The 25,726-nt window shown below is 39.8% G+C and overlaps 4 protein-coding genes across 6 annotated transcripts; 3 read left to right on the top strand and 1 right to left on the bottom strand.

Annotated features, from left to right (window-relative positions):
- Positions 1–375: 375 nt before the first annotated feature.
- On the bottom strand, positions 376–3,673 carry gpsm3 (G protein signaling modulator 3). 2 transcript variants are annotated; one of them, XM_080895641.1, is made up of 5 exons: positions 3,047–3,673; positions 2,076–2,590; positions 1,657–1,822; positions 1,195–1,427; positions 376–1,020 (listed from the first exon to the last, which is right to left on the bottom strand). In XM_080895641.1, the coding sequence occupies exons 2-5, from the start codon at positions 2,535–2,537 to the stop codon at positions 880–882; spliced, it is 1,002 nt and encodes a 333-aa protein (XP_080751767.1). In that variant the 5' UTR covers positions 2,538–2,590; positions 3,047–3,673; the 3' UTR covers positions 376–879. The 2 variants fall into 2 exon arrangements, with proteins under 2 accessions (XP_080751767.1, XP_080751766.1); XM_080895640.1 differs by having other exon boundaries at positions 2,076–2,612; positions 3,047–3,671.
- A 640-nt stretch (positions 3,674–4,313) lies between these two features.
- Positions 4,314–15,204, top strand: pbx2 (pre-B-cell leukemia homeobox 2). The gene is made up of 8 exons (XM_080896457.1): positions 4,314–4,623; positions 5,276–5,349; positions 6,768–7,012; positions 10,485–10,675; positions 10,981–11,116; positions 11,383–11,524; positions 11,764–11,858; positions 14,417–15,204. Exons 1-8 carry the CDS (start codon positions 4,373–4,375, stop codon positions 14,495–14,497), a joined length of 1,215 nt encoding a protein of 404 aa, XP_080752583.1. The 5' UTR covers positions 4,314–4,372; the 3' UTR covers positions 14,498–15,204.
- A 318-nt stretch (positions 15,205–15,522) lies between these two features.
- LOC308405557 (general transcription factor II-I repeat domain-containing protein 2B-like) lies at positions 15,523–18,158 on the top strand. Its single transcript, XM_080896226.1, has 2 exons — positions 15,523–15,624; positions 16,272–18,158. The coding sequence occupies exon 2, from the start codon at positions 16,308–16,310 to the stop codon at positions 17,673–17,675; it is 1,368 nt and encodes a 455-aa protein (XP_080752352.1). The 5' UTR covers positions 15,523–15,624; positions 16,272–16,307; the 3' UTR covers positions 17,676–18,158.
- A 4,324-nt stretch (positions 18,159–22,482) lies between these two features.
- On the top strand, positions 22,483–24,244 carry LOC308405799 (uncharacterized protein). 2 transcript variants are annotated; one of them, XR_013973397.1, is made up of 4 exons: positions 22,483–22,609; positions 22,851–22,943; positions 23,064–23,949; positions 24,029–24,243. XR_013973397.1 is itself a non-coding variant. In XM_080896544.1 (3 exons), exons 1-3 carry the CDS (start codon positions 22,565–22,567, stop codon positions 23,592–23,594), a joined length of 669 nt encoding a protein of 222 aa, XP_080752670.1. In that variant the 5' UTR covers positions 22,483–22,564; the 3' UTR covers positions 23,595–24,244. The 2 variants fall into 2 exon arrangements, 1 of the variants encoding a protein (XP_080752670.1); XM_080896544.1 differs by having other exon boundaries at positions 23,064–24,244.
- Positions 24,245–25,726: the final 1,482 nt, after the last annotated feature.

Genomic DNA, 25,726 nt, shown 5'->3' with positions numbered 1-25,726 from the left:
AAAGAGTAACTACTGATTTCCTTTGAGGTTACGTCACATTATTAAAGAGAAATTCAGGAACACTGCGATAACACCTGTTTTCAGACTATGAAGTCTGTAAAAAATTAACAGCTTTATCTTAGCCTCGCCTGTTCCCTAAAAGGCTCATCTATTCATATGTGAGTGTTTTATGTGCGGAGGGGGATTTTTTAAAGATTAAACATTATCACAAAGTTGTGGGAATGTGAACTAGAACAGCAAATGATGCCTAATGATGAAGATAGCAGAACAGGTCTTATGCATCCCTGTGTCACAAGCAAAATGCCTGTAGTTACAGGCTACTACAAGATTTATATGTACAGACATAAGGAAAATTAAAGAATACACTCTCCAGGATGCATTTGATTTATTTTGGAGAACTAGTCCCAGCACTTCCTGAACTTGGAGCTCACTGTTATTTCTGTTGTGCTACATTAGATCTGTACAAATAACGACAACAATAGAATTCAGCAGACTGCCTCCTCTACAATTAGGACACGCGCACACACACAGCAACCATTCAAGAGCTCATTGCAGACATTCAATACAATGGAATAATTCCAGAGCAGAGAAATCACATATCTACTGATCCTGGTTACTGGAAAAAATTAACTAAAAGTAAACTTCTCATCATGAACTCTCCTAATTTACATTAACAGCACTGTTGCTCAAACATTAGCGTTTTTGTTCCAATTTTGACAACTTTAACACTATTAGGAGATACAGCAATTCCACCCCAACCCCCAACACAAAGCATTTTGGGGTTAAAAAGAAGTCCTCTTTAAATAGAAACTTAAGCAGGGAGGCTACATTGGCAGTTGGCACACACAGCAGCCCCACACTTTTGGGTTTTATTCCATCTCAGGTTTGCAGCAAGCATGGTAGTTCGGTCCTCTGCTCATCCATGCGTCCCCCCTGGACCCTCAGGAGGAGGGAGAAGAAGTCCTCATCATCCATGGGACCTGGAGCCCTGCTGCGCTGGTCCTCTAGCCTGCCCTGAGCCTGTGGGTCAAAACAAATTGTGAAAATGAAAGCAATGCAGTGAAAGTAGGTAAAAGGTTTGCTGCCAACACTCTTTCTCGCATTAGTGAGAAACTAACTTTTCTTCTCAGAAACAAAGCAGAAAACACCTCAGCTCACGACAAACACATCTAAACAAACAAGCTCATTGCTTACTTGTGTGGTTAGAATCATATCGTACAGATCATCTTTGGGCGCAGGAACTGGTGCAGGCTTTTTCACAGACAGGGACAGTTGTCTTATGCTCCCTCTGACACTTCTGGTCTTTGTTTTTGGCGGTGAAGACCTTCCAAGCTGTGCCCTCTGGTCCTCGAGCCGCCGTCCTTGTGCAGTGGCCACCAGGTCAAAAAACTCCTCTTTCTGCAGTGAAGTCATGGAGGAAAAGACGACTGTAAAGAAATGAGAGAGAAAAGAGCTTAAATGGTCAAAAGGCGGGGGAAAGGCAGTGGTCAGTGGTCAAGGAAAAAAACATGGAAACATGGTAGCTGAAAATTCCTGAGTCAGGGAGAATGGGTAGCTGCATTTGATTCTGCTTGTTCAACATGAGTCATAGCTCAAAAACAAATGCAAAAGTTGTATCCTTTTCCACACTTTACCATGGCAAAACAGAGCGCTTACCTCTGTTAACTGGTTTGGAGGTGTTGGGCTCAGAGTGGCACCTCCTCCGCCTCACCCCACTCTCCAGCCTGAAGGAGCAGCGCTGGTCATTGAGCCGTCTGCCCTCCTGAAAGGTGCAAAGCAGGTCATACAGCGCCTCTGGGAAGTCAGGGGTTAACCGGTGAGCCTGAGAAAACACAGGTGGGAGGGTGAAAAAGACGGAGGGAGAGAGGAATGGTTTCTGAGTGAATGGCACAGACTGTTTGTTGGCAAAGCAAAAGAATCCACTCCTACGTACTCCCACATGCTCTGAAATAAAGTGGTACCTGCAGTTCTTCCACCATGAGACTGTTTTTCTCTTGCAGTGGCTGGTGGCAAAGTGTTAAAGTCAACTGATTTACAACACAGGTAATTTCAGGGTAAGAAGAGCAAATACCAACCTTTTTGAGATCCTCTTTGTGGTCTGGTCCCCCCTCGGGTTGTAGCTCAGATGAATTTAGCTTGTTTGTGTCTGCCTCAGGGTCATTCTGTGTGGCCTTTTCATCCTCTGTGCTACAGGGTTTTTCAGTTTTTTCTTTAAGCACTTCATCCGGCTGCCCTTCACTTTTACTGTCATTTCCTTTGAGTCCATCATTTGTGCTTTCTGTTATCTCTGGTTTGTCTTCTTCTCTGGTTATCTGCTGTTTCTCCAGGCTTTGCTCTTCTAGATTTATTTCACCCGCTATTTCTTGTTGACTGTTTTCCTCTTCTGTGTGCTCCTCTTCCTTTTTGATAGCAAACTCCTCGCTACAGCTTTGTACAGTGACATCTGCACCGCTTGGCGCCCTAATTTCAGTAATACTTTCTACCAAATCTCCATCTTCAATGATGACAAGAGGCTCCAACAGCTCCTCTTCAGCCATTTCAACTTTGATATCTGTGTTGTCCAGTGGTCTTTCTTACAATCCTTATGATCCTTGTGAGAAAACAGAAAGAAGCTGGAGGTGGATAAAAAAAAAAGGTGATCCAAAATATCAGAATTCAGTTAGTACTTAAAAAAAATACCATAAGGAAAAACACGACATCTATAAACACTGAAACTTAAAAGCATGATGAGTACCGCAGAGCTGCTGTGCCTTTCTTTTGAAACAAAACATGTGAGAAACCAGTTTGACAGGTTTCAGCATGTGGGCAACAGATGTTTAGGCAGAAATTTAAAAGAAACTTGAAGTCACAAACTCCTCCTAGCTATGTAAAACGTTCGACTATGTGATCACAAATGTCAGGGTCTTGTTGGTAGGTGATCACTGTTGTGTATTTTCCCAAACAGTTCAGTCGAATAACTCTTGTTGACAGATCACATTGTTATTTCTCCCCTAAAGCTACTGTCTACCACAAAGTGATTTAAATTTCAGTTAATTTTTGCCCTTACCTTTTCGTTCGCCTCGTTTCCTTTTATCTTCTCAAAACATCATCTTTCAAAGTCTTGATCCAGTGAACACAGCATTTTTGGCTTATCACTCGTCCTGTCAACGTTTTTATTAAGAGCAAAGAAGAAAAAAAGAAAATCTGCTAGTTTCACATGCCGTCGTGATGAGCTCTCGCCTTTTCTATCTGCCCTGCTACCTTCTGTCTTTCTCTCATCTCATCTCTTCCTGTTCCTCTTACCACAGCCCACCCCTATTTACTCGGCCCATATTTGACAAGTCAGGTTGACATGAAATATTACTGTTAAAAGCAGAATCACTCTCTATATGTGCGATGTGTGTGGTTAATGCAATCATGTCCCAAAGGAAAGGTTTTATAATGCCCATGTACACTTGTTAAAGCAGCTGCTGCTTTAACTGCTGCTCATTTGGTTATGTTAACCCCAAGTGCAGCATGTTGAAACAGGCGCAGTTTTTTTCTTAACTCTCTGTGGTTTTCACATCCTGTTGACTTGCAGCTAAAACGAGAAGTAGACTCAGACAAGTAAGGGAAGCTGTCTAAGCGAGATTATTACTTGAAAAACAAGGCTGAAAAAGAAGTTTATTTTATTTGAATGCTTCTGTTAGTGCTTGTAGCCACGTTTTTCATTCTAAAAAGAGAAATAAGTTAGGAAACTAGGGAATATCACATTTAATTTTTTTTAAAAGTTAACACGTGAGTATCATAAGAAATATGTGGCTGAAAATGAAATGTGCAGCTCTAGTAAAACCCAAACTTGATTAGACAGAAAATCTGCTTAAATAGCCAGAATCAAAATAGAAAAAGAGAGGTTTTCCAAAGGCAAAACATTTTAGAGCCTATTTAGAATACACACACGTCACCTGTATATTCTTTTAAGGTAGTTATACAAAAAAAAAAAAAAGTCTCTTTCTTAGCCTAACATCTCCCACACAAGATGAATCTGTTTGCCCCAGATTCAGTTTGTTGGGATCTGGAGGCCCTATCAAAAAGCCACATAAACTACTTTTGTATAATTAAATGTCATTTCTTTGTTATCCACCCACGCACATGCAACCACCCCCGCGCACTTCTGCTTTGTGAAAATGCAGGGAGTGCAGATGTTTTGCTGTTGTGGTTACCTTTAAACCAATAGTGCTACTCCACCGTACCCACAGCGACGCTTTGTCTATCACGCGCTGCACTGTGCATGCACATTTTGCACCGTTTCCTGTCAGTCGCTAGGGGACCCAACTCTGTGCGATGTCTCTGGTCTGTGTTGTGTCTGTGAGCACAGTCGGGCAGCAGTCGTCGCCACTGTGCGTCGCCGAAGATGTTGCAGCAGCAGCAGCAGCAGCCTCTGACGGGCAATGGGCCATCCAACGGCCGGGGACTCGGCGTGAGTGGCCACCCCGGGATGCACGCGCTCAACTCAGTTCACCAACCCTCCCAGCATCGGCCCGACGGAGCGGAGTCGGGCCTCGAGGGTACAGAGAACGGACATGAAACCCGCAGAGATATTGGGGACATACTGCAGCAGATAATGACTATCACCGACCAAAGTTTGGACGAGGCACAAGCAAAGTGAGTCACGGCTATGCTTCCTTTCTTTTTAAATATTGTTATTTAGTGGTATTGCCGCTGCAGCGGTATTTTGTTGTGCTGCTTTGTCGACTCCGTCTCGCAGTGACAAAGTTTCCTGAACTTCACTCTATTGCTTAGATTATTCAGCTAGAAGCTAGCTAATTAGCTGGACTAATGACATAAAGTTGCTTTTGGTGTAACCTGTGCAGATTCAAACTCACATGCCAGTGTTTACTGTTTCTGTGCTGTAAGTTAGGAACACGCATTTCTTTCAGCAGCGGCTGTTTAATATGTAGCTTTTGTTAGCATGCTACGCTAACCAAGGCTAACAAGCTAATGCTAAAATAGGTAGCTAAGGACCGTGCCGATATAAATGTTAACACTGCGCTACAACACGGGTTATAATTTAATTACATAGTAAACAACTAAATATACTATCTAACATGTTGGCTGTCATATGCAGACATACTAGCAGTGAAAGGTTACCCCCTTAACTATCAGCTAGCCAGGAGCTAACGTTTGCTAAATTAGCTCGGCTAAATGTTGTCACTTTGTGATTTCTGTTTTTGTTTTGGTCGATTTGCGTACTGTCATTCTATGCCTTTGTTTACAAATAGGCTGGTAGGTCATGTTTGTTCTTTTTTATGTGCAGGAAACATGCGCTCAACTGTCACCGAATGAAACCCGCTTTGTTCAGCGTTTTGTGCGAGATCAAGGAAAAAACTGGTAGGTTTCTGCTCTATTTGCAGGAGTTTTCTTGTGCTCTCTGTCAACAGCCATGGCTTTAATTTTGTTTGGGAGCGTTATTAGACTGTGTTGACATTCTGTCATCAGGAACCAATAAAGTCATAAACAATCTGAATGGCCAAGTAAACACACAGACATAGTTTTTATACTTTCAGAGTCAAAAGCAAAATAATCCGACAGCCCTCTTAATAAATGCTTATTGGAGTATAAGTGGACTCAAATGACAACAGCTGGACAAACATAAGGTACAATTGCTACAGTGCAATATATTATAGTCATATCAGGTTGCTGTCAGGACTATATTATCTTTAAGCTGCCACAAGGACTGATAAAGTAAATTGTTTCTTCCTCATTCTACATCACCTGTATTGACTTTGTATAGATTACTTCGTAATAAGCTAATTTTGTATTATATTTAGTATTCATGATGGGGGAAAAAGGGTAGTTAAAATAGTTCAAAAGCATTAAGAAAAGGAGCAAGATGGTATACAACAAGAAGAAGTGCAATGCAAATAAATAAATAAAAAGTCAGTGTACAGAGGTGGTAAGCTCTTGTACACTATATACACACATAGATGTGATTTTTATGCATAGGGATATTTTTCTTTATTTTATTTTTAAAAATATTTTCTACTTAGCTGTGCGCCTTTTTGAGTAATGCTTAACTTATTGCGGGTTGAGGGTTGTTTTTATTTTATTTAAGCTGCTGTGTTATATGTTGTGTCTAATGTTTTGGCCATGATAACACAGGAATTTTCCAACTTTTTCTTGGCATAAATAAAGCTGATTTTATCGCATTTTATATGCATTATAACTTCAAATTCTACATCGAAGCATAGGGTCAACTCACTGCATTCATTTATATAACAGAAGGGCGATGAGTAATCTTTCATTTAGATTTCACTTATAGTTGCACTTTAAAACCAGCAAAAAACTAGATTCTTCTAAATTCTTCTTGTAAATTTTTATCTTTCAAATGAACAAATTAGGTTATTTATGACCTCTGGTGATAAACTGGTGATATAGTTTAAAGACTTTGACTTTATTGTAATTGTCCCCTTCCAGTCATTAAACTATAATCTTTGAACCATAAGTGACAGATCTAGAGTTGCAAGATATTTTACAATATCTGTCATAGGGTAAAGGAACCTGTACAGGTATGATGAACACTTAAAATAACTAGGTTGCACCAAGGTACAGTCTGAAGTGAAAATGTTATGAGAGTGATGCACAAAAAAAAAACGAGAGCACACAAAAAACTACTTATCTATTTCCAAACATGGTTCCATCATTATTTTGTTTTTGTTTTTTATGGTTCATTATTTGTAAAGGCTTTGGTTTAAGAGAGTTGCGAGTCTTTTACCTTCAAAACCAAGAGACTTTTGTCTCATTGACAGGCCTTTCAATGAGGAACACCCAGGAGGAGGAGCCTCAAGATCCTCAGTTGGTGCGACTGGACAACATGCTGCTGGCGGAGGGCGTAGCGGGGCCAGAGAAGGGTGGCGGGGCTGCTGCTGCTGTTTCTGCTGCCACCAGCTCTGGGGGGATGTCACCTGACAGCTCTCTCGAGCACTCCGACTACAAAAGCAAGTTGAGCCAGATTCGCAGTATCTACCACACTGAGCTGGAGAAGTATGAGCAGGTATTGTGTCGCAACAGCAGCTTAGCACTGACATTGCCTGTACGTGCTTGCTTGTACTAGAGGTACCTGGAAGCAATGTTGTACACTGGCATGCTAGATCAAGAGTTCACAGCACATAACTTTGCTTCAGGGCGGATTCATTCCTTTCCATTTGTGTCAGGTATGACTCAGTAAATCTTTATGTTGAGAGGCATTTTAGGCTTATTAGACCAACAAGCTCCACTGAAGCCCTACTTGTGAGCTAGTATCAAAGAGAAAATTAGATCTGCTATAAAATCCTCTTGAATGCAACATACAATTAAGTTCCTGAAACACAAACCTTTGCCCTATACTTAAGATTAAGGATATGCTGATATCAGTCAGGGGTGTCTATCTGACTGTGGTCATGTAGTCGAAAAACTACTCCAAGGCAACCAATACCACCCTCCAGCAATCAATATTAGTTTATAGTAAAATGAAGATTTAAATGTTTTAGAGTTTTAAGAAGAAAACCAAAAACTATGCAAAGTATACTCTGTCACATTTTCAAAGGCGGATTTTTTACAACATCTAAGAACAAAGAGAGCGGCATATTCAAGGAGACCAAGTATGAGATCCCAGTCATCACCTCGTCATAAAAACTGTATTTCCAAACTTGTGCCCATCAGCAGCTAGTTGCAGGACTTTCCGCTGACATTTGTAGTAGAACTGCCAGGTAGGGGTGGGCGATATATATGATAGAAACAATATAAATTTGGCCAACGATAGAGATTTTGACTATACCGCTCTATTGCGGTAGCGCATGTTGATGATGTCATCAAGCTACGCCTGTTTTGGTCAAAAGCATAACAGCGGCTACAACCATTATCATCTACAAATTATGCCGGGCGACAGTCATAGCAAAGAGATGAAGCACTTTTGAAATATGGGGAAGGCCAAAAACTGCGCTTCCTCCACTTCCGTAACATTGATTCATTAATGTTGAATTCTCTCGTTGCTGCTCTATGTTGCAGTATATTAATGACTAACCTCGTATTGTGGATGAATGATCTCAGTTGTTCTCCTGACTGAAGTTTGGCCCGTGTATAGCATCCTGATATGCGATTACATTTGTCCCTGACCACCAGAATCCCTCACGTTAACTTTTATCGAGTGGGGAAAAAAAGTTGGGGTTCATCCTCCAGCTTCACTGTGCTAATGTTATGCTAACATAGCTGTGTCGCTAGCAATCACGTAGCACAACATTATATACCAGGTAGTCCAACTTCAGTAACCCTGCGAACGCCACTGCTGTTTAGTTTCCTGTCTTCATTTATGTTGGAAGTGGTAGCAGAGCTGTACTTTTTAATTAGTTTCAGAAATCTCCCAGTCAGAACATGGTATGAAATGTTTAGGTGGAAACTAGCGAGCTAACTTCTAACTCCGTTAAATTTAACAAATTCTGTTTTGATGGATGCCTGGATGTTAAATTTAATTGTTACACCTGGTAAAGCAGCAACGCTGATGATTTTATTAAAGATGAAAGAATTTAGACTGTTTTTAACTCTCAGTGTTCGTTTGACTTTGGGAGCTGAAGCGGACGGAGTTTTGGACCCAGATTACTCCGCGAAGCAACTCACTACGGCAGCTGTAACCCATATGGAAAAGATATAAATAAATCTTATAAAGTTTTTATCTGTCTTGTATGAAACTTGTATGAAAAGCATACAAGAGTGAAAACACATATAAGATCCCTTGAAAAATTATATAATGAAACTTGTATGTTTTGTATACTTACTAAAAAATATATGAAAGTAATGAGAAAGTGGCCACTTTCATGAGTAAATCATATATGTTTTTATTATATCTTTTCCATATGGGAATGCTCTGACAATCCATCAAACATTTTTAACAGATTTCTGCACGCCAAAATCGGTTTGAGGTCAGTAAGCACAACCAGAATTCATACATAAGGCACACTCGATTTTTGAGAAAATTTAAGGATTTTAAGTGTGCCTTATAGTGTGGAAAATACGTTATACAGAAGAAAAGAATATATCGCGATTATATATCGTTACCGCACATGCTCCTACTGCCAGGACACATAAACTGCAGAGTAGGTTTAGGAGTATCAGGGTTTGCACTCTAGTTTAAAAAAAGACAGGTGTGTTTGATAACACTGGTCAGCAGTTTTTCAGAAGTTTTTAATGGCTGTTGTTTGCAAAATAATTTTTTGTTTTTCAAGTTTACAAGTTTTCACATTTGTCAAGTTTTGTAAACTTATATCTTGTTATGTTTATGGTGGTATCTTATGATAATAGCTTTCTTCATTATGTAACCATTTAAAAATAGAGGAGCGTTAATATCAAACATTATGTTAGAAAGGATAGTGAAGTGATTACTTTAGTTGAAAAGAAAACACTGAATTTAGTTAGAGCCCACTATGCCAGACTTGGTCACGATGGATTACTATGGAGAAATGTCAATTTCATCAGTTACCCAGAATATTATGAAATGTAGATATGTTGGTTTCATCACTTCACAGTGAAGTGTCAAAGTTAAATATCAAAGTATTTAGCTGTGTAGGACCCTAATAGATGAAATGTGGAGATTATATACATTTTGGTCACAGTCCTCTTAGGAACATATTATGAAAGAAATTAAACTCTTACCTTTTTGATATTTTAATATGCTTTTAAAAACGCCCAAATTCAAATTTGACACTTCGTACTTGATACATTCCATTTTTTCAAGTCCAGTTTGAAATCAGATGAATAGTTTAAGAAAAGTGGATATCTGAAAATCACCACTAGCTTTGAGCCATTTTTTTGCCAACACTTCATGGTCATAATATATTTTAGTAATATATATGGTTTCAGTTTGTGGTCTTATATCTGACTTTGCAGCATATCATGAAAACCAGAGTCCACCAATTATTTTAGGCATCAGTTTCAGTTTCAGCAACTCAAAATGAGTAAGGTTTGACTATGTTGCTTTTGGAAGCGTTTGTTTGTAGACCAGTGCAATATATGCTTTTTGTTATAGCCAGAAAGTGAGAAGCATTGGATTAATAGAGGTGGATATTAAGATAACACCTGTTTAAAGTCTTATGTTATGAAGACTTAAACTATTACTATATTTACTGCATTGTATATTAGCATATTGTATGTAATATAATATATTAATATTGATTCCTTGTCAGTAGAAGAACAGAATCATTAGTGTAATCCCAGATAACACCATTAGTAATAACCACATGTTCATGACAATTTGTTGCAGTGCACAGAGTGACCTAATAAAGAGGCCACTAAGTGTGCGTGCTTACCAATAAGAACAATTGTCGTACCAATTATCCTTATTATCAATTAAACTGTTTTTTTTTCATCATAAAATTGTCTTTCCAGCTAGAAAACATCATAATTAACAGAAGTAATGAAGTTTTATAAAATAACACATGTATAGCAGCTTCACTTCTCTCCTTCATTGTGTTTCGTCTTGCACCACCTTTCACCAGGCGTGCACAGAGTTCACCACCCATGTGATGAACCTCCTGAGGGAGCAGTCGCGCACACGGCCTGTGACTCCACGGGAGATTGAGCGGATGGTGGCTATCATCCACCGCAAATTCAGTTCGATCCAGACCCAGCTGAAGCAGAGCACCTGTGAGGCGGTCATGATACTGAGGTCCCGCTTTCTAGATGCCAGGTGAACATTGTAGTTTTTCTTTCTTTCTTTTTTAAGGTGACCTGTTATGGTTTATTAGGTCATATAGAATGTTGCACTGATAGATGCTTACATTAAATGTGACCAAATTTCAATTAATGGAGTTAGTGTTTGTGAAAGTAATCCCTGCAAGTTACCAGCTCCAGTTTCAGACTGCTTTAAATGATCTGTTTCAAGCAGTTTTTCTCCTCATGGATGGTATGATTTCAGAAACTAATGTCGTCGCCCCCAAACATCCTTTTTGAGCCAGGAAGACCTCTGTTCACTGTGTTCTAACCCTTTTTCAGACGCAAGAGGCGCAACTTCAGCAAACAGGCTACAGAGGTCCTCAACGAGTATTTTTACTCCCACTTGTCTAACCCATATCCCAGTGAAGAAGCCAAAGAGGAACTTGCCAAACAGTGTGGTATCACCGTCTCTCAGGTGAGCATGCTTCAAGAAACCAGGAGAAAGGAAAAGTTGTGGGTGTCCATGGATTCCTATACCATTCATTTACTCTCCAACTGTTACAGGCAGGATTTTAAAGATTTAAATTTAAAAAAAATAAAAAAAGAAGTAGTGACTGATTTCTGCTTAGGTGACCTCAAATACTTCCAATTTGTATTAAGCTGTTTGAAATGGCTACTGGAGGTTTAAGAATGCTTCTTCAAAATGTGGTCATTTTAATGATTACCTTTTATTTTTGGAAGGTCTCCAACTGGTTTGGCAACAAGAGAATCCGCTACAAGAAAAACATTGGCAAGTTCCAAGAGGAAGCCAATCTCTACGCCATGAAAACAGCCTTGGGAGCTAGACAGGGCGATGATTCCCCACACACTCCCAATTCCACAGGTAACTAAGAAAATGACATGAACAGTAAATGCCTACTTGCCTTTAGGCGATAAACTCAGTTGTTAAGCCCTTCTCTGGCCCCTGATTCTCCACGCCTACATGAGTCATGCCGATATGTCTGATGATTAATGACTTGTTTATTAATGGTCAGGTAACAGTAAAAACCCCTTGGATTTCTTTATGGTGAATTATAAAAAGATGTCTGTCACAAATGACTATCAAGGTTTGTCGTTCTTCAGGGTCAGGGTCCTTCTCTCTGTCCGGATCAGCTGACCTGTTCCTCGGGGTTCCACCTGTGAATGGTGAACAGTCTGCCTACCAAATGGGAGTGCAGGTATTTACATACGTTTAAATATTAACTTGTGCTTCTCTTGTATTTTTTTCCTTTCTAATTAGGAACTTACCGTATTTTCACGACCATAAGACGCTCTGTACTAAAAGGCGCAGTCTCAGTTATGTGTGCCATTACTGTATTTAACACACACACATAAGGCGCACTGGATCATAGGGCGCATACAAGTACCGTATGCGTATTTAAAAATAAAGCGGGAGCAAAACAAAGTTTGGTACTCACATTTTTATCATCAATCAAACCCATCGAAGTCCTCATCCTCTGTGTCTGAATTGAACAGCTGCGCTAAATCTCCATCAAACATGCCAGGTTCACTTTCTTCACTGTCAGAGTCACTTTCCGTGCCGTGCGGCTCCTCGGAAATGATGCCGGCTTTTGCGAAAGCTCGAACAACAGTGCCAGCAGACATGTTAGCCCAAGCATCTACAATCCATTGGCAAATTGTGGCGTAACTCGCCCGGCGCTACCTTCCACTCTTGGTGAAACTGTGGTCTCCATCGGTCATCCATCGCTCCCAGGCCGCTCGCAGCCTTACTTTGAACGGGCGGTTCACACCGATGTCCAGCGGTTGGAGTTCCTTTGTCAGGCCTCCTGAATGACAGCAAGCTCACAGTTCATTTGTTTCACTTGTTTTTTCACATCGGCTGTGAGATGGGCACGCGTAGAGTCACAGATCAACAGCGATGGTGATGTGTGGAAAAAACCACCTGGTCTCCTTACATACACCTCCCTCAGCCACTCTTTCATCATTTCCTCATCCATCCAGCCCTTTTCATTTGCCTTAATGATGATTCCTGCTGGAAACTTCTCTTTAGGCAAAGTCTTTCGCTTAAAAATCACCATAGGCGGCAGTTTCTGTCCATTAGCATGGCAGCCAAGCACAACAGTGAAAGAAGACTTTTCGTGCCCCGTTGTGCGTATCGCTACCGTGCTGGTCCCCTTCTTCTCCACAGTGTGACTCACCGGGATGTCAAAGGTGAGCGGGACCTGGTCCATGTTTGTGATGTGGCTGGGCTGGATGTTTTTGTCGCCGATGTGTTTGCTGCAGTAGGAGCGGAGGATGGCCAGCTTTTCCTTATAATCCGCTGGAAGTTGCTGCGCTACCGTAGTCCTGGTCCGGATGGAAAAATGGCACCGTTTCATAAAACGAAAGCACCAAGACGGACCTCCTTGGAAATGTTCAATGTTCATCTCTTCAGCTAGTGAAACTGCTTTTAGCCGAATGGTGACCGTCGAAACGCTTCTCCCGATCGTTCTTTGCTCGATGATCCACCGCTCGAGTCTTTCCTCCAACTCGGGCCACCTCGCCTTATGTCCGCGGAAACTCAGCTGCGTTTTCTTGACCTGCCGGAGCTTGTTTTCTAGCTTCCTCCATTTGCGAACCATCCATTCGTTAATCTTAAATTCTCTCGCCGCTGCTCGATTTCCATGTTCCTCCGCGTAGCTGATGGCCTTCAGTTTAAACTGTGCTTCGTAAGCGTGTCTCTTTGCCATTTTCAGGGTTGTTAAAACAACGATGTCCTGCATAACGCACATACCTGTTCTTTTATATAGGTATGTGCAATAAAGTCAACGCACGCACTTCACCCTTTAGCGTTCTCATGGTGTTCTCTACTACATCCTCCTTACAACACACAGGGCGCACTGCGCTATAGGGCGCGCCGTACTTTTTGAAGAAAATCTAAGACTTTTAAGTGTGCCTTATTGTTGTGAAAATACGGTAGTAGAGAAGTAATATCAGTTTAGTTGCCCGGTCTAAAAGAAAGAAAAAAAAAAACCTCAGAAAACAGTAACAAATGAAACATCTTTGGATAATCAAATCATGTTTTAACACTTAGTGTTTTGTAGAACATCAAAGACAGTGTCATATTAATTTGCTGACTGAGGCTGCTGTTAGAAGTGCTAGCAGCATCAGGTTCACAGGTTCTGCCTGTGCAGAATGTGGCTGCACAGGCAGAGCGCTTTGGATGTGTGTTTATATGTTAGTTTACGCTGACATCAAAGCAATGCAGAACTGTGTTGTCCACGAGAGAGTGAGAGAATGTCTCGCTCCGACTAGCATCTAGATGACTAGTTGTTCAAATTCGTATTATCAGCAGATCAAATGATAATCAAACCAACAAAGTTTTCATCTAACAGCATGTCTCTCTGTGTAGCTAAAGCTCAAAATGCTGTTTTCCTTGCAGCTGAGCCAATGCAAAAAATAAATAAATAAATAATTGTTACTGCAAGTTTTGTATTACTTGTTTAAACTCTGCCTGAATCTGCTAGGATCAACTTGTTGTATTTGTGGCATTTAAAATAAGTGTCGCCAACAGGGGAGTTGCACCCTCTGGTGGACAAACTATCCAACATAAACACTTAAAATATGGTTGAGGGGTGTTTCTCCTGTCTCTTCTTTACTTTTTAAATTTGTCAGCCTTTGTAAATTCATATGCGGCCAATCTTGTACCCAACATTATATCCAGCTGATGCCACTCAGCATTGACAGAATAACCCTGAACATTACTTTTTTTTCTCTCTCTCTTTTGATTTCTTAGGCTAACGGAAACTGGCAGGGTCGAAACTCACCCCCGTCTGGCACCTCGCCTCATAGCGACCAGTCAGAAAACTCTGACTGATGAGCCCACCCACTGACACAGAACGACAGCGATGGAAAGATTGATGACGGAAAAAGACCGAAAGAATGATATCGCACTTCCCACTTGGCTGCAGTTGTTTTTGTATATTGTTTGTTTGGTTTGGTTTGGTTATTTTAAGTGTAAGTTGTCTTTTTTTCTTCTTCTTTTTTTCTTCTTTTCTTAGCGCTCAGCGTTGGTCATTATGTTTGTCTGATTAGCTGAGTGCACAGATGATAGAGTGAACGTGTGTGTGTCGTGTGCATGCTGGCGTGGTTTTCTCATTGGGGTTGTAGGGTTTATTTTCCACTACTTTTGACATGTTACTGAGATCTGTTTGTGGTTGGGAGGGGGGGGGGAAATGCGACTGTATCATGATTGTTTTAACACACTATATCATTATTATTAATATTATTACTTTCAATATTAGTGCTACAGCTATTTTCTTTTAACAGTTCATAAAGAGAGATAGCATTTAGTGAATGAGAGGGCAATAGAGAAAAATCCAAAGACTCCGTGTGTTTGTTTCTCTGTTTTGTTTTGTTTTCTACTGGGCTTATGTGTCCATGTAAAGTGAATGAGGTGTGCCTGAGTCCATATTAATGGTTTGAATGAGTGTATCAACAGTGCTGTCTTTTTTTCTGTACAGTGAAACACCTGTATCCTCTCTCTACCTCTTTTACAATAAAGACTCTCTGTATTCACAAGCAGCTGGAGATCGGTCACATTCATGGGGTCATAATGAATAAACTAAAAGACTAGGGGACAGTATAATGGGCTACTTTATTCAAGACACCAACAGTAACTGATTCATTAGCAGCACTCTCTCTCTCACTCTCACACACACACACACACACACACACATTATACTACCATATATATATATATAGAGATATATAGATCTATATAGATAGATATATAGATCTATATAGATAGATATAGATAGATATATATATGGATATATAGATAGATATATATATGGATCAGCACCATATATATATATATATGGATCAGCACCATTTAGACCAGGGGTCACCAACACGGTGCCCGCGGGCACCAGGTCGCCCGCAAGGACCACATGAGTCGCCCGCGGGCCTGTTCTAAAAATAGCTCACCATAACAACTTACCAGTAAGCTGCATCTATTTTTATTTTTTCTTGCTATTTTTTTTTTAATCACAATTGCATTGGCGTTAATTTGTTAGAGATAATATATAAAAAAAATGTTTATTATTAAATATTAGATCATGATCTAATATTTAGTGCTAGCTGGTCTCCACGGAAACAGTTGCCATGAAGACCAGCAAAGGCAAAGGTGAGGAGATGAGGAAAACATGGCGGAAAAAAGGAAGAAAACATATAATTTTCACAGTGAATGGGAGGAAGAGTTCTTTTTTACCACTGTGAAAGATTCATGCGTGTGTCTCATTTGCGGGGCAACTGTGGCAACGGCAAAGCGGCACAACGTGGAGAGACATTTCCGAACGTGTCACACAAGCTACCATGCTAACTACCCAAAGGGCAGAACACTGCGAGCGGAAAAGGCCCGCGAATTAAAGGCAGGTTTGAGCAAACAGCAGTCTTTTTTCACCAGACCGGTGAAAAACTCTCAAAAAGCAACCGAAGCCTCATTTAGAGCTACACATTTCATGATTAAGAAAAAGAAGGCATTTTTAGACGGGGAGTATTTCAAAGAAGCAATGATGATAATTGCAAAAACTGTGCTTAAAGACGAGAAATATGGAAACGATGTAATCTCCACTCTCTCTGATGTCCAGCTGGGGGCAACTACAATTGTTAGAAGAGTGTCGGCTATGTCCGGGAACTTGGCCGATCAGTTGGATCAGGATCTGGCAAAGTGCAGTTGGTTTAGCATCCAGTGTGACGAGTCCGTCGACAGCAGCAGTACAGCACAGCTGATGGTCTTTATCCGGATGGTATTTGATGGTTTCTCCACAAAAGAAGAACTTCTGACACTACTGCCGCTAAAGACAACAACGAAGGGAGTTGACATCTATAACGCGGTGAAGGAGTTTTTCGCGAAGAAAAAGGTACCGTTGGAAAAGCTGGTATCAGTGACTACCGACGGGGCTCCTGCTATGATCGGCCGACATACGGGATTCATCGCTCACTGTAAAGGTGACACAGAGTTCCCAAACTTCATGCATTACCACTGCATCATTCACCAGCAGGCGTTATGCGCAAAGGTGATCGGCTTCGAGCACGTCATGACTCCCGTCGTGAAGATCATAAACAGCATCCGCTCCAGAGCTAAACAGCACAGAACATTCAAGGTGCTATTGGAGGAGCTGTCAGCTGAATATGGTGACCTGCTACTACATACGGAAATCCGATGGCTCAGCAGGGGACGGATTTTGCTTCGTTTTTTGTCACTTTTGGGTGAAATCAAGGAGTTCATGCAATCCAAAGGGGAAGACACATCTCTGCTGGAGGACACTGAGTGGACACTTGACCTTGCGTTTTTAACAGACATTACTGGGAAACTGAACCATTTGAACTGTGAGCTGCAAGGCAAAGGTAAGACTGTTGCTGACATGATAAGTGCTTTAAATGGATTTAAAGCCCAGATGAACATTTTCTCTGTGCATTTACAGAGAAAAAAGGTGCTGCACTTTCCCTCTGTGCAGATGGTGCTGAAAGACAATGCTTCTGCATCTGAGACTTTTGACAAAGTTGCAGAAAAGTACACTCAAGTCATAAACCGACTTGGTCAAGAGTTTGAGAACAGGTTTTGTGACCTTGATCAGCTTGAGCCATGTGTCTCATTTGTTTCCAATCCTTTCATGAATGTGGACACAACATGCATTGCTGAGCAACTAAGTTCAATGTTCAGCTTGGATGCTGGACAGGTGGAAATTGAAATTGTAACATTGCAAAATGATGTCCACCTCAAAGCCTATCTGGGTGCACCAAACTTTTGGTGCCTTGTTGACACAGAAAAGTACAGTGGTGTGTGCACAGCAGCTATGAAGGTTGCCAGCCTGTTTGGTTCAACCTATCTTTGTGAATCAGCCTTTTCTGACATGAACTTCATCAAGAACAAACACAGAACACGCCTCTCCGATGCACATCTGCAAGACTCACTCAGAGTTGCAGTGTCAAGTTATACGCCAGATTACAACACACTGGTGAACAGCATGCAATGCCAGGTTTCCCACTAACAGACAAAGAAAGCCATATTAGATGTTCTCAGTGGCAACATTACAGTGTCATGTCAAAGTTGAATTTAATTATTGAAAAACAAATGTGTTTGTTAAGTGTAACATGTGACAATTTGCTTTAAAATGCTGCCAATTTGGTGAAAAGTTCTGTAAAATTTGAAAGTTGATTTTTTGTATGTTACATACATACAAAAATAATGTATGTAACAGTGCATGATTTGTTAAAATTTGTTAGTGGTAAGTGAAAATGTTGTAGAAGTGATCACTTCAAAATGTAAATACTTGCAGAGATATATAGAAATAAAGCGTTGCATATTGATATTTATGTTTCCTACCTTGTTTCCTAATTGCATTCTTTATAATTATGGTGAAAAATAATTAACATAATTAGTGTCCGTACATAGATGAATATCATTAATTATTAATGATAACACATAATTAAGTTAAACTGAGGAAATTTGTTATTTGAGAAGTGTGTGTCAAACTGGTAGCCCTTCACATTAATCGGTACCCAAGAAGTAGCTCTCACTTTCAAAAAGGTTGGTGACCCCTGATTTAGACTTTTTGAATTTGTTCTGAGTTGAGGACCTGTGTTTTTTTTTTGTTTTTGTTTTTTACTATAATTACTCCAGTACAAAAGCAGAGAATGTTGCTCATAGCTTTAAAAGGAAACTTATCAATATCGCTGACAATCACCAACATTAGATTATTAATTTCTGAAAAGCAGTTTGACTTCTAACCAGAAGTAATGTTGCAAAACTAAACAATAGGCTAAGGATTGCATGCAACCTCCTAAAAACTACACATGTACTGTGTTTGCTCAGGAGCATTGTCTTTTTTCTTTTGTTGGGTATTTGATCAAGTTCTTGTGTAGCTTAGATGTAGGTTACTGCATAAATGGTGGTATTGTACCACAGTACTAGTATTTATAAGTATCTAAATAAAAGTAATAATCCTGTTTTAACTGATATGCCAAAAGTTTTAGCAAAAATATGTCCTTAAAGTAGTTACAGTAGTACTCAGAATCACATATGCAGAATCATATTTATTATATAATTATTATTATTATTATAATAGATAATAACGATAGGCATGCATCTGTATATTTCTTACAGCAGCTAGTGATTTTAATTACTTATTAATATTTGATGATGTTATTAATATTTTAAAATCTTCAAAATAATAAGTAAAGTTTTAAAATAATTGGGTTGGAGAGCATAAATATTAAATTCCCATCCAAATTATAGCAGCAGTAGAAAATAGAAATCATATAAATACTTAAAGACTATACTTTAGTAAAGTACTTGTGTAAATGTAAAAGTAAGATTGAGTGTATTCAAGTCCAAAAAACTAAAATTCACTATCTTTTAAATGTAGATGCAAAATAAAATAAATAAACACATGGTAATAGACCTCCTCCAGAGTGAAGAGAAAAAAACCTTAGAATTTAGAGTTTTCGGATTATGCCAACATATCTCATTATCTGAAATTTTAGTCGTGTTTAATGTGAATTTCAACCACTCTGGTACACTCTCTCGTTCTCTGGTCTCAGGAGCTTGCAAAGATCGGACAGGACTTCTGTAAGTTTTTTTGAAGACGTTCCACCTGTCATCAGAGAGGACATCTTTTAAGTTTCTTTGCTTTCTTTCCAACCTCCTTAGACAGCCATGACCTGGATGACTGAGAACCTACACAGACATATCTTGCTCTTTCTTTCTTTCTTTCTTTCTTTCTTTCTTTCTTTCTTTCTTTCTTTCTTTCTTTCTTTCTTTCTTTCTTTCTTTCTTTCTTTCTTTCTTTCTTTCTTTCTTTCTTTCTTTCTTTCTTTCTTTCTCTCTCCATCTCTGTCTCTGTCTCTGTCTGTCTGTCTCTCTGTCTGTCTCTCTCTCACACACACACACACACACACACACACACACACACACACACACACACACACACACACACACACACACACACACACAAATACACACAGTAAATGCAAAAATAATATATAGCAATAATCAATAGCATCAATAGCTTCTGATCAGCACCATGGACAGCAACTGCAGCCAGAATCTGGGGGAACGGAAGCTTTTACTTAAACTTATACTATACACTGACATCATCTTCTTCAACCAGGCTCAGTGAGGAGGCATCTTACCAAACAAGCATAGCCTACTCATGATCATCATCATCAGTTATTTCCAGTGGACCAGCTTCTAGATACTTCACACACACATATTACAGTACGAGTCCATACTTTCAACATATACATGAGTATAAATGTTTCAGTCCTTTACTAAAAACAAACCACTCACCTGTTCATTTTAAGGCCTTGTGCTCAGCAAAGTCACTGACAACACTGCTTAATTCCCAAGTCCTCGGGGAATACTTGTTTTTTGTTGCTGTTGTTGTTGTTTTGCTTTGGTCAAACATAAATGAAAACAACTCTGCTGGATACTTTTCAAAAAAGAAATGGTTGCATAGTTGATATTAACAAGTTACAAAATATTACCACCACAATATACAGACAGCAAGATCAGGGAACACATGTAATATGTTCCCCAGCATGTCTCCCGCCATTAAAACACAACTTAATCAGTGGAGTGGAAAATAATTGAATCTGCAGCTAAAATTTAATTTGTAAGCTATATGCCGTACTGCATAAATATATGCTATACTCAAAGTTGGACTTTGAGTCTCAAGATAGAACATGACTTAAACATATAGTTGTTATAACCTTTCCACTTCAGCGTAATGATGTGAATAGAAGTGTCATGTTACTATCAAGAATGCCATTGGATAGTTATATAGAGAGGGTCCTTTTTACTGAGCCCTACAGGCCATGTGCTCACTGCCTCATCCAGGGTAATATCTTTGCTTATTGTCCAAGTTTGAAGTGCTTTTAAAATATGTTTTACTGTATATAAAGCTTTCTCATTTTGAATTTATTGAAAGAAAAATAATAAAACTTTTGCAAAGGAATCAATACCACATGGACAGACCAAAAGGTAAAATTATAACAGCTCCTTTATACCCTTTGTGCGGATACAGTCTTTGTCTATTCACATGTAGGAAGTTCTCACCATCATGTAAGCAACAGCCTGATAATGAAGTGGGTGTTGACCTTGAATTACACTTAGTTGCTTCCCATCTTTGCTCAGTCCTTTGTACAACAAAGTCAGAATTACATATCAGCAGTACACAGAGGTTAGATGAACTGAAGCATTAACATTGCAGTCACTGATTAAGAGCCATTTTTGTATCCAAATGTGCTGAGTAAACCCAGCTTCAATTTTGAGTGTTTTTATACTTTGCTTAAAAATGAAACAGGAAACATTAAATTATATATTTTTTTTACAGTAAAAAATAAAAATAAAAAAATAAAATACTCTTCCTTTGAACTGTCTAAGTAATCAAAAAACGAATCTGAGACTGTGTGCCATCACGTGGGGTGTGGAGTTCAATCCGGAATCATAATTAAAATTTCGCATGTAAATTGTGGTCTAATATAATTAAAGAATGATAATGAATCCATATGTGGGACCTCTGGGGCTCCATGTTCTCCAGCCTGGGAACCACTGCCTCACACGTTAAATTAAAAGGGTGTCACGTGGGGTGTGTTCCCTGCTTTCCCACGGTCACTTTCCAAGATCAAAGGATTTGCACAAGTAAAGGTCGAACAACTGCGGGGTTAAACGGCGCGTCAGCACGAGACAGGGGCCCAAATGGCACGCGTGGTCCATTGTGACACGGAGGTGTCAATGCAAAAATTTAGGCTTCTTGCACGCTCCCCCTGCGGGGGTGACTAACAAATGCAACAGTGTGAAGTGTGAATAAGGAGGTGTCGGTATTCGCTCCAAGGAACAAGTTTGAATAAGATAATATATTAAAGCACATGCAAATGGTTTTCCGAAATCTCTACCAAAACAATTTAATATTTCCCCCAACTTTTAATGGGAAGCAACGATGGCGCACGATTTAGCGTTTAAGTAAACGTGGGATAAAATGCAGTTTAACAACAATCAACCCCCAATCTACTGCGAATAGCGAATATCATATTATTCGTTTTACACACGTCAATGCCTTCTCGTGAACTGTTTTAATCATAAAATAAGAAACATTTAGTCCAGTTTAGACAATCTCAGGATTAACAGGACTATTGTCCTAACTTGCTTTTGGTTGATTTCTGTTTTTATGTTTTAGCTTTTCTGTGAAGCACTTTGTGATTTTTGTCTTGAAAGGTGCTATATAAATAAAATTTTACCTTACCTTTTTACCTTATTTAGAATTTCATTCACTGCGTAACCAGCTCAACGGGTACAGAGACGGCAAGGAAAAGTCAAGTTCCTTTAAATAAATCAGATTCTGTGTTGACAATACACGAGACTTCATAGAATATAAGACCCCAAATCTTACTGAAATATAATGGGATTAAAGCGCAGACACATGACCAGAAACCCCCGTGGTAGCGTTATAGGAAATGCAAATATTTCCAACACTCAAAATCTGGTTTTGTCACTCGGGGTAAAGGAGCTGTTGTGAAGCATTTCATTCAATGTTTGTCACCTATAGTGTGTACAAAAATGAGTTACAAATGTCATTCTTTTTGTTTAAATTATTTTTTATTGGTTATTTTTACGTGTGAGTTTTTATGCATACACGTAAAATTTCTGCGCAATGGGGAAGATCTCCGTGTTTGGTGAATATGAGACTGTGATAGGAGATTTAAATTAATTAAATCTTGGTTGGGTTTTAAGGAACGACGAGGTTGAGATACCAGGAGGAGGGGTTTGGAGGAGGAGGAGTCTTTTAGCTACAGGGAGTCAGTAAAAAGAAGTCGAACAAGAGCCTCATTACCTGATCGGTGTCAGCCTGAGAAAGAAGGTGTTAGAGCATCTGCAACCATGAAGCTGCTACAGGAAGCCGAGGAAGCAACAAACAATAAAAAGGTAAAAAAAGAAAAAAACAACTTTGATTTTTTTTATTCACATGGGCAAATGCAGCCACTTTGACAAAGATTCTAATGAGGATTTAGTCGTTTGTTTCAATCAAATTGGAATTTAGACGCAGCTGCGATTATATTTCGTTTGTTTCTCGGGTAACGTCTGATCAACTTTGCATCACTTGTAACACAGAAATTTAAAAAAAAAAAAAAAACACTTTTAGACTTTTCTTTTCCTTTTGCGATAGTTAATAAAATCTCAGGTGGAGAAACGTCGAAGGGACAGAATGAACCGCAGTTTGGAGTGTCTGAGGACCATGTTGCTGCAGGAGCCACAAGAAGTAAGATCATATTTTAGTTCTCTTTGAATATGGTTCATGAATTTCAGTACTGTTTATTTATTAATGTTTTCTTTTTTTTTATGTAATGTAAAGATCAGTTAACTTGCTGCTCTCATGCAGGGGTCCACTCAACACCGAGTGGAGAAAGCTGAGATACTGGATCACACAGTCCTCTTCCTCCAGAACAATGCCAAAGGAGACAAGACTACAGGTGGACGTGGGGACCAGAAACGCTCCTTCCAGGACGGTTTCTCCACTTGCCTGCAGACAGCTTCGGGGTTTCTGGGCCCCGAGGGGAAAGGGTCGGAGCTCGGATCGGCGCTGGATGCAGCTTTTGCCGCTCGTTTGGCCCGTTCACACTCACAGCCCGAAGGTCTCCAAAGCAGAAACTTTTTGCCGCACGCAAAGTTTATTCTGCGGATGCTGAGGCAGAAGTCCAAGCTCAAACTCAAACAAGCTCAAGCACGTGCCTCAGGGGAGAAACGTTTGATCCGACCTTACCCACTCCCACTCCAACAAAGGTTTCCCAGAGTCCCCAAACAGCCTCAGAAACAAAGAGAGTCCGAGATCAGAGCGGAGAGAGGAGCGACCAAACAGAGCTCAGCCCAGAGCTCCCCCTCCAGCCACACTTTGTGGAGACCTTGGCCCTGATCACCAGGCAGGGACTTCAGAGCTATCAATGACTATAAACTATTTAACATAAACACTCAAAAATATTTAACAATGATTGTTGGTATCTATTTTTTGTAACTGAAAAGGATAGGTGTTGTAGTCTTATAAAGACGCAGAACCTCAGATCCTGTAAATAATGTAGCTAAATGTATGTTTTCTACCTGCGCTGTATGTGTGATAGGGTTAACTCACTGTTTTAAATACTTTTCAATAAGCTCTGTCAGTGGGGCATCCATTTAATCTGCTTACACAGGGACTCTACCGCGGGACACAGGTGAGCTGGATCAGCCCAGCAGTCCGGCTGGGATTGCTGCGCTGAAGAGCGAGTGAAGAGGTGAGTTTCACGAAACTCAAGAGCTTCTATTCTCTTTTATGAACTGCTGTGACTGAGTGTCCATACATCACATTTCCAGGTGTGGAAGCCCAGTGTTTGAGGCTGGGAGACCCACGCAGCTCCTCATATTCACCTCTCTGCTGGCAAGAGCGACATCTGTATCTCTGTGTAGGCTACAACATCACTTGTATTCAATCTGACGTTAAATCTTGTCTTTTTTGCACAATAATTTATTCTGGATTCTCCCTATGGTGAGCTGTACTCTTTAAAATAAAAAGACAAAAAAAAAAAAAAAAAAACTACAACAACACGTGGTGTGGTTATTTTAAGATTAAAAGAAATCCGGAAGACTCTAGTCTGCGGTTGCTCTGACAGCTCCCTTTAGTCCGGATCAGAGGTGTGAAGCTCGACCTCCTGCAGAGTTACATCCTCCAGGTGTGAAATCTGAGCATGAAGCTCTGCAGCATCTCTCACTTCAAAGACCTCACAGAGAGCCTTCTGTATTCACTGAAAAATAAGATAAGATAAGACTTTACTGATCCCACAACGGGGAAATGTTTGCGTCACCTCAGCTCAGGTACAGATATCAGATAAAATGTTTATATAACTAGGAAGACTTAAGAAATCACGTATCATGTATTTTCCCCTCATATTCATCATTTATATTCTTTTGTTGTTGTTTAGTTTACATTTTTCTCTACAATAATTTCTCCTATTATTAACCTGTAATTACACTGATGTTAGACTGGACCTCTTTGAGCTAATACCACTGAATTAGTTCACATTCTTTTCCCAACTAGAGGAGCATCGCATCTTTGTCTTTATTCCTTATTTGAACAATCTGTCACGATAGCTTATCAGTGTATATGACAGGATGGAGCCGAACATCTGACACTGCTTATGGCTCTCGTCCGCGTTTGTTTCTCTAGTGATTAGCGTCTATCCCATCACCAGCACCACCCTCAGCTGCTTAGAGGCCATTTGTTTTCTACGCGTGTCTGGTGTCATGTCCCAGGAAGCAAAACGCGTCTTAACACCTCATGTAACCCTTTGAGTTTCAGGCACAGAGGAAGCTTATCCTTTATTTGCCACAGTTTTCTGGTGAGAAATTTGTCTGACTAAGCTTGTTCTTTTAGTCTTTTTTCAGTGAGATAACCAAAAACAAACCAACATAGTAGTAGACTGTCTACACATGAAGTGTATTTGCTCATTCGCCAAAAGAATCTTTGTACTAACACACTAAATATCTATTTAGGGTTGCTTAGATATTACTGTCCAATGAGCTCAATGAGACAGATTTCTGTGCCTTTTTTGTAGGAAAACACGAGGGAAGCGGCTCTTTACAATGTCATTAGAGACTTTGAAGCTCTCAAGCTTCACTTAATCAGGCGGGCTTGCCTTATTACAACATACAATTACTGTGACCTTGGAGTTTAGTGCAGTATCTTCAACTTCTGGTGGCCTGAGACCTTATGTGATCCAAGCCCTTAGGTGTGCTCAATTTACAAGGATTTAAAAGATTCATATTGTCTGACTCGGGAATAGGAACTAAACTGGTTTGATTTCAGTTTTAAAACAGAATAAGTTGTGTTGATTAAGTTTCTGCCAAAGCAAAACAACTGTGTGCAACTAAGGTCCACTATTGAATTAAGTAAATCCAACATGCTCTTTTTTCATTGTACTTGTTTGATAAAGTACACTTGATGAATTTTTATCTCGTGTATTTAAGAAGTTACGGGGACTGAATGTTAAAAAAAAAAACAAAACTAAAATAAAG

This window comes from Rhamphochromis sp. 'chilingali', assembly GCF_963969265.1.
Source record: "Rhamphochromis sp. 'chilingali' genome assembly, chromosome: 11".
Taxonomy (NCBI): Eukaryota; Metazoa; Chordata; class Actinopteri; order Cichliformes; family Cichlidae; genus Rhamphochromis; species Rhamphochromis sp. 'chilingali'.
This window is presented reverse-complemented; position numbering and strand designations above follow the sequence as displayed.

What these genes read in the sequence shown, in the direction of transcription:
- gpsm3 (XM_080895641.1), bottom strand. Translation starts at nt 2,537, where the DNA reads ATGGCTGAAGAGGAGCTGTTGGAGCCTCTTGTCATCATTGAAGATGGA. An exon ending in CTCCAAACCAGTTAACAGAG is followed by an intron (nt 1,428 to 1,656) that starts GTAAGCGCTCTG and finishes ATTTCTTTACAG; the next exon opens with TCGTCTTTTCCTCCATGACT. An exon ending in ATATGATTCTAACCACACAA is followed by an intron (nt 1,021 to 1,194) that starts GTAAGCAATGAG and finishes TTTGACCCACAG; the next exon opens with GCTCAGGGCAGGCTAGAGGA.
- pbx2 (XM_080896457.1), top strand. Translation starts at nt 4,373, where the DNA reads ATGTTGCAGCAGCAGCAGCAGCAGCCTCTGACGGGCAATGGGCCATCC. An exon ending in AGCTGGAGAAGTATGAGCAG is followed by an intron (nt 7,013 to 10,484) that starts GTATTGTGTCGC and finishes ACCTTTCACCAG; the next exon opens with GCGTGCACAGAGTTCACCAC. An exon ending in TCCCGCTTTCTAGATGCCAG is followed by an intron (nt 10,676 to 10,980) that starts GTGAACATTGTA and finishes ACCCTTTTTCAG; the next exon opens with ACGCAAGAGGCGCAACTTCA.
- LOC308405557 (XM_080896226.1), top strand. Translation starts at nt 16,308, where the DNA reads ATGTCCGGGAACTTGGCCGATCAGTTGGATCAGGATCTGGCAAAGTGC.
- LOC308405799 (XM_080896544.1), top strand. Translation starts at nt 22,565, where the DNA reads ATGAAGCTGCTACAGGAAGCCGAGGAAGCAACAAACAATAAAAAG. An exon ending in AAGCAACAAACAATAAAAAG is followed by an intron (nt 22,610 to 22,850) that starts GTAAAAAAAGAA and finishes CTTTTGCGATAG; the next exon opens with TTAATAAAATCTCAGGTGGA. An exon ending in TGCTGCAGGAGCCACAAGAA is followed by an intron (nt 22,944 to 23,063) that starts GTAAGATCATAT and finishes GCTCTCATGCAG; the next exon opens with GGGTCCACTCAACACCGAGT.